This window comes from Apteryx rowi, unplaced genomic scaffold, assembly GCF_003343035.1.
Source record: "Apteryx rowi isolate R43461 unplaced genomic scaffold, aptRow1 scaffold_275, whole genome shotgun sequence".
Lineage (NCBI taxonomy): Eukaryota > Metazoa > Chordata > Aves > Apterygiformes > Apterygidae > Apteryx > Apteryx rowi.
In genome coordinates, this window is record NW_020449141.1 from 1065533 (window position 1) to 1072993 (window position 7461).

A 7461-nucleotide genomic window follows, 5' to 3' on the forward strand; every position below is an offset into this window, starting at 1 on the left:
TGCCTCTAGTGATTCCAAAACAAGAAAGAGCAGGAAGAAAAAAGAATACCCCAAAAACAAAGAACAAAAATTTTTCTAAGGACATCYATAATTTTCGTCAGTGTTTCTCAATAATCTGTCAAGTGACCCAGCAATAATCATGCAATACTAAAGAGTTCTGTTCTCTCAAATCAAAAGGGATTGAAAAGCAGATGTTGCAATTTGAAGAGTGGATACTGGATCCAACCAAAGCTGGCATCTTCTCAGATGATCAGGGACTTGGTTGGCCACCTTTCTTTTGTGCACATCCAGAACAAGGAAAGGTTTCTTGAGCAGCTCTCAGGCACTAGGCAGTTAAAATATAAGGGGCTGCAAACACGTATTAGTTTAACACTCTGTTGAAAAAGGTTAACTCTTTTCACTCCCTGCAGTGAGTTTTAGAACTGATCAACTTTACCTGTTTTAAAAATACCAGCTAGAAACTTCAAGCCAAATTGCTACTTTCAGGGCACAGACAACCAGACAGCCTCTGACATGCACTGACCCGGAACAGAGTTGAAACAACACGAAATGACAACACACCTTGCAGGTAAAGAAAAGGTTGTACTTTATTACATAAGTTACCAAGACCAAAGCAATGGCTGATCACAAGCTGCTCTTGTTCCTTACTGTGCTTCTTCACTGACACGGTCACATACTATTTCTGAAATAATACAGTATATTGTAGTTTTGCCTTAAAAAAAATAAAGCATCCTCAAAACCCGCATACAACTGCTTTGTCATTTAGCACAAAGGCCAACTGCTTAGTGTAAGTGAGAAACAACGTAGGTCATCTTCTGACAGCAAAGACAAAGGAAATGGTTATGGTTAGCAATAAGTTGTTTTATGCACCCATATGTAGGGATGGGATGTGAGACACAGGTTTCAATAGCTTCTGGCTTTGAGGATTTAACCATCTCCCACTCACTCAATGAATATTTTGGGTAGACAACCATAGTCCACTCTGGTTCTAGCTCCAACTGAAGGTAGCCTGAAACACTGCCCTGTGGACAGGCACTGCATGTGCTTACATGTCAACACCTCATGGACCTCAGAGACAAGGTGCTGTCTCTTGAGGGCATGCCTGCCAAGCTACAGGAACTCAGGAAACAGAAAAGCAAATTAAAAATAAGTAGCAGTAGAAAGTAAAACAGGCAGAGAGGTTCCATAAATTTTGGTGGGGGACACACCACAAACTATTCACATCTCAAAATCAGGAACATCAATTTTGCACAGTGAAAGGGGGAGGCATTCTGGTTTTTCCCTCTCAGAAGATTACCCTGTCATTGGTGGTCTTACAGAGAATGCTCTGTGTTTTAAGTGGTCCTTCTAACTGTATTACTGCCACACAGAAAATAACCACATCCTGACTATGGTAACAGATGTACTGTACTTGATGGTGGATCAGGTTAAGTGCAAAATCCAAATTCACACAGCAAGACAATAAAAGTGCTAATATCTTTCAACAATGGTGACTAACCAACAAGGCCTGAATGAAAATCATGCAGGAAGTGATTTTTACATCTATAATTGCTAGCAAGAAACCAAGCAAATTAAAATATGTACCTCGACCTAATGACAGGGCTACAGAACTTTAAGAGAAAACAAGGCACTATGACTTGCATTATGTTCAGGCAGATTTTGCTTGGACCAGCTCAGACGATAATCAACCTCATTATGATATTAAGGCCTCATCGACCTGTTCACTAATAAAAATAATTGTGTTGTCAGCTTGCAACAACGCAACCTCAGTTCAAAGACAACAGCAAGGAGTACTCCACGCATATGCTAAGCAAACTGACAAAAGGAAAGCAACCCATACCTTCAGCTGTCACCGAACAATAATGACACCATAATACGTTTGTTAGAGCCGCTGGATTGCCAAGATCAGAAAAATTTACATAGGCTGAGAAGACATGCTGCAAAAAATATGGTGACAACAAAGCTGATGGGGGGAAAAAAAAAAAAAAGGAGACAAGCAACACTATTTGATGCATTTCTCTGTTGTGTACCAAACTCAAGAAATAGAGGAAAATACTTTTGCCTCTATACCGATTAGGAGCAAAAGCAATTCTTCACTTTGCAGCTACACAAATATTCCGACTCATACTTCACATGAGTGTATTTGCAGTGATGGTAAAACGAGCCGTTTACTTTGTAGGTGTCTCTTGCTTATGTTTGCGTTGTAAAAGGGTGACAAAAGAAGAAAAGTTGCATGGACTCAGATGACTGTACAGGATTTGTACCAAAACAGTATGCTCGGTAACAATAAACCTTGATGGTTTGAACATGCGCATGCATTTAACAGATTTGAGTACACTGGAGGCTTTGAAGTAGCTATCAGCACTCCCCAGTAAATGAGACAATGCCAAACAACATAAATAAAACAAGGATAATTTGATCAAGGCTTAGATAATCAATTATGTATTTATTACATAAGACACACATAAATAAATTGGCAGAGAGCAGGTAAGCTTACCTTGTCATGCTGAAGCGAAGACGCTAAAGAGGGGCAACATATTTATTCATTTCTTCAACTGAGAAACGCAAGTTCTTTTTCCTGACCTCTGCACAATCTCAGCACCTTAAGCAATCTGGCCAAGCTGTGTTTGGTTTAACTCTAGCATTTGCTTTACAACCTCAACTGAGACCTGAAAACAAGAAGTACAACAGCTCACTCCAATGAGTGTACTCTAAAGTCACCGACCAAAATGGAACCATGCTGGCAAAACAGACAAATGCAAAGGCTGGAGACCTCAGGAAAGCTTAAGCAGAAACTAAGTCTTGAGCAGCTTTAACTCTATCAAGACAGGGAAGGCCAGGCATGCCTATACTGAAGCTAGGTAACTAGGTAACTTTAATACCAAGAAATTACAAATGGTTTTAGGTGCCTGCAGAGTGCCACTGTGCCTGAGGTAGAACAGAAATGGAAAACAAACAACCAAAGTTTTAAACTTTAACAAAGAAAATTCAGACAGTTCCTATTTTGAGGGCTAGATTCTGCTTCCCAAAGTGTTTAGGAACACACTTTATTTATTTTATCTGTAGAAAGGTCCAGAGATGATTTGGTCAGTGCCCTAACACCAAAGCAAGGAATTTCTGATAGCTTCAGCCATATTATCAATGCCAGGGTGGAATGGAGAATGGAACTGAATCACTAGCACCCTCATATTGTGGTAATCAGAGATGCAGAGCAAAGCCGCACAAAATACTAAGCCATTACATGTAGGCTACCCTCTCTTCTCCTTTGCAGCACACATTCATTTATGTGTCCAATGTAAGTAATATAAATGTTGGCATTTTCCATATCATGCCTTTCCTTGTTAAGGCATTAAAGTGTTTTTCAGAAAGAAACCCACACATAAGCAATTTATTATGCAGAAATACAACATTATCAGATACATTTGGAAGGTTTCCTGCTCTTCAGATGAAACACACGGCCTCACAAACGATGCGCGTGAATTATAAATGTGAACTCCGTTAACAAAATTGCAGCCTGAATCTTGCCCACCACAGAAAGATGCAATGGCTCACACAAACCTGCGGATGTTTCTTATGCCCATCTTGCAAGGTACCTGCTACCCAACCTACAAGTTACGACTGCTAACAAGGATCCTGATCCACCACTCCTAGCACAGAGGGAGGAAGCCAGAGGGAATGGAGCTTGGGGATGAGTATGTGCCTGATTTGGCTCAGGCACTTGATGCTAACACTGTGAAAAAACACAGACTATTTCCCACTCTCCTGCACCCACCTCCTCCCATGTTCAATGCTCAGAGCTCTTCACCACCACCACCGCCACCGTCTCAGTTGCTAGGAAGAGGTGTTCTCCCCCAGCATCACAGGAAAAGCACCCGGAGATTTCTTTGTTTCTAAAGGGTCATTCGCAAATGTTTTCAGTTTTATTAACAAGTTTACCCAAGAAAACAATTTTGTTTCTTACGGAAAGAAAATCATCTTCACTGCGTTGCTATGAATAACATCAAAAATCACCATGGGAGCCCATTCCATAAATTAAACTCGGAACTAGAGCAAGAATAATTCCTGAACACCTTTCCTTCCTTCCTAGTCTTAGAGGAATAAGGAAGAACTCTGCAGCATGTTCAGAAACAGCAGATCCTAATCTCTCCAGGGCAGGGACAGAAAAACGAATTCAATACCCAAGAGCCTGCCAAAAGCTCTTTATCAGTAAAATCTCCCTCACCTACGGTGCAGGAGCTCCAGCTTTTACAGGTCTCTCAATCAAAATTTGGGCTGCATAACATGGGCAGAGAAATGACTCTTCAGAGATCGGATAGCAAACCATGCAGGTTAAAACTAACAACATGCACCTCGAAACTCACTGAAAAATCAATGCAGACAACAGGCCTGCAATTCTGTTTCCTAAGTAAGCATCAGTAATTTGCACAAATGGCGGTTTCGTAATGGTTCTATGCTATAACCCCAGTAGGGAGTTTTCTTTCCAAAGGAAGCAGGGAAATGAACAGCTTTGGAAACATCTGTTTACTGAACAGAAAACATCTTACTCTTCTTGCTGGATGCATATGCACAAGAAATACTCTAGCTTACAACTACTTTCAGGACTGCCAAAAGCAAGAGTAACCCATGCTCCCAACCTATTCTTTGAATTTATAAAAGGCAGCTACACTCCTAGGAAGGTGGTAACAAATTCTTACTCTTGTGCTGAATGCACCGAGACAAAGAGCAGCTAGACTGCGGCTGGTGGTGGTGGTGCCATTAACAGAGTTCAGCAGCTTGCACAGCCCAGAATTGCTGTTTGGAAGGAAGTTTGCTGGATTTCAAACCCCCACATCAATCACACAACTCCCTTTTGCAAGAAGGGAAGCTACTTCCCGACCACTCAAAGACCCGAAAAGCCATTTAACCACAAGCTAGGGACAAGCCCACCGCTCTGTTAACCAGAACAGCCCAACATCAGCTTGAGCAGTGCTGAACAAATATAATCTCCTACTGGAAGTAAAAGTTACATTGCTTTGCCATTTATACTAAGTATCAGAATACCCTCTTTCACAATACTTCCTTGATGCAAGCAATGGCTTGGGGCAAACAGCTGTTAAAATTAGCTTGTTTTTGTCTGTCTGATGCACCATATTTTAAAGCGTAGGACTTCTGCTGGAGAAATGCATGCGCAGCGATCCTTACATAACATTCAACACTTCCTTGATTTGCAGACACTACCAGATGGCACACAGGCCAGCAGATAAAACATTAGAAAACCACCCTCAGTGAACAACCTGAGTCCTTACCCCTGGAAACAGCGAGTATTGCAGAAATATGAGTGCTTTCACACTTGTACGGTGCTCTGAAACACAGAACATTCTACCCAGAGGCCATGTCCAGCCCATCAGGACAAGACATTCAGGCTGTGGTCTGCTCCTGCCTCTCAGACCCAGATAGGGAGAAGGCTGTGAACCACCTAGATGGTTCAGTTTTCCAAACCCAGCCACCATGTCCCCAAATATTCTGCAGCTGATTCCCCAGGACATTTGCAAATCTGTCAAAACCAGTTGACTTATAATTACTTCATAACTGTACCAAACTACCTATATGTTAATTAACTTAGTAACAACACATTTTTCATTCCTAAAGACCGATTTTGATAACCGAGTAAACTACTGAATTTATTTATTTACAATCTATTTTAAGTCTTTTTCCAGAAAACACTATCTACATGCCTTACATTCCAGTCCCATCTGAGACACCTATGCATGTTCCTTTTGAAACCTCATCTACCATCATCAAAAAATCAGGGAATTAGGCACACTGATGGTTAAAGCAACAAGCTATACTTGATAATGTAGATGAGACAAAGTCCTTCTTGTAATAACAGTCATCCAATTAAGCAATAATGTATAACATTAAATTATTCCTTCTGTTGCCTTGGATTTTACACCCTTCCAATGCTGGCAGGCTGTAATCATGTTTGTTCCCTTTCCTTTATCATTGTTTACTCATTTATCTTCTTTATTACTCTCTTTTAAATAAACCATTCTATTTCCAGTCACTTTTGTTAATCTCTTTTGATTTCCGTCCAGTTCTTAAACATCTTTCCTGTACTGAGGAGTCCAGAATTGCAAACTATGTTCCAGATGAGGTCCCCAGTCATACAGAAGATATTAATGTCTGTAAATGCGATATTGAGAACACCTTAATTGAATCAGCTATATTTAATTATTAAGATTAAAAGCAAATGCAAGATTAACTGCATACTGACACCTAAAATCTTTGCCTACACTTTCTATCACAAATCTCCAGTTGGACACTTTGGCACAGAAAAATACCTTTTGACACCTCTTTGAAGAAAAGAGAAAAATTCCAGTCTGGAAGGGAATGACTGGTCTCCTTAACTTTTGTTTTTTCAACTTTTCAATACCCCTGCAAGTATTCAGGACATTCTGGGGCAAGGGCAAAGAGAAATTGGCTAACAGCTCAGTAGGTGTTCAGGACACCTGATCCAGAGCCAGCAGCTTTGGAGAATGTACATTCCCACTTTCAGTTACTTCCTTACCTCCTATTCATCTCAGAATCATAAGAAAAATCATATTGGAGTTATGTTTTGAAAATCTCTAAGGATGGAGATCCCAAAGCCTCTCCGGGACTCTGACTTAGTGCTTAACCACAAGAAAATTACTCATGGTGAAGAATTTGTTCGTTACGTCTAGCTGGAACTTCCCTTGTTACAACACGACCGTCGCTCCTGTCTTCTTACTGCGCACCTCTGACAAGAGCCTGGTTCTACCTTCTCCGCGAGCCCCTTCGACGTGCCCGAAAGGCTGCAACGAGACCCTCCCTCAGCCTGTCCTCTGCGGGCTGAACACACCCAGCTCCCAAGCCTCCCCTCACGCATCCCTCGCACCAGCTCCTACTCGTCTTGGCCGGCCTCCACCAGCCTCTCTCCTTTGCATCAACGTCTCTTGTGTGCTGGGGAACGCCAAACTGGTTGCAGCCCTCCAGATGCAGCTTCACAGGCGCCAAGTGGAGAGGCACCGCTCGCTCGACGGGCAGTCTCTGATCCTGCTGATGCAGCCTCGGGAGCCGTCGGGGCCCAGCTCCTGCCTCCCACCCGGCGTGCCGCCCCCCTGCCAGCCCCGGCGCTCCGGCCCCGGCGCAGGGCTGGGTGGGTGTCGCCGGCTCACGGCCCCCAGCACCGAGCACCAGTTCCGCGGCCCCCCGACAACGGCTGCGCTCCCGGCGGAGCCCCCTCGCCGCGCTCCCCGAGGCTCGGCCTGCCCCGTCCCGCTGCCAGGGGCGGCGGCGCAGCCCGGCGAGGCCCCCCGCACTCCCCGACGGCTCGCCCAGGCGCTCGGGCCGCCCCCGCCCGCCCCGCGCCGCCCCGCGGGGACTCACCGTCAGGCTGCTCTCCTTGCTCTGCCTCCGCGGCGCCGCCGGGGAGCCCGGGCTCTGTGGAGACAGGCGCGGCGC

The 7461-nt window shown here is 43.8% G+C and overlaps 1 protein-coding gene across 1 annotated transcript in view; it reads right to left on the reverse strand.

Annotated features, from left to right (window-relative positions):
* Positions 1 to 7461, reverse strand: part of GAS7 (growth arrest specific 7) — a 75421-nt gene that overhangs the window by 36840 nt on the left and 31120 nt on the right. Inside the window, exon 5 of the mRNA XM_026068542.1 lies at positions 7387 to 7440. Coding sequence (XP_025924327.1) covers positions 7387 to 7440 — 54 coding nt within the window. The remainder of the gene's footprint in view (positions 1 to 7386; positions 7441 to 7461) is intronic.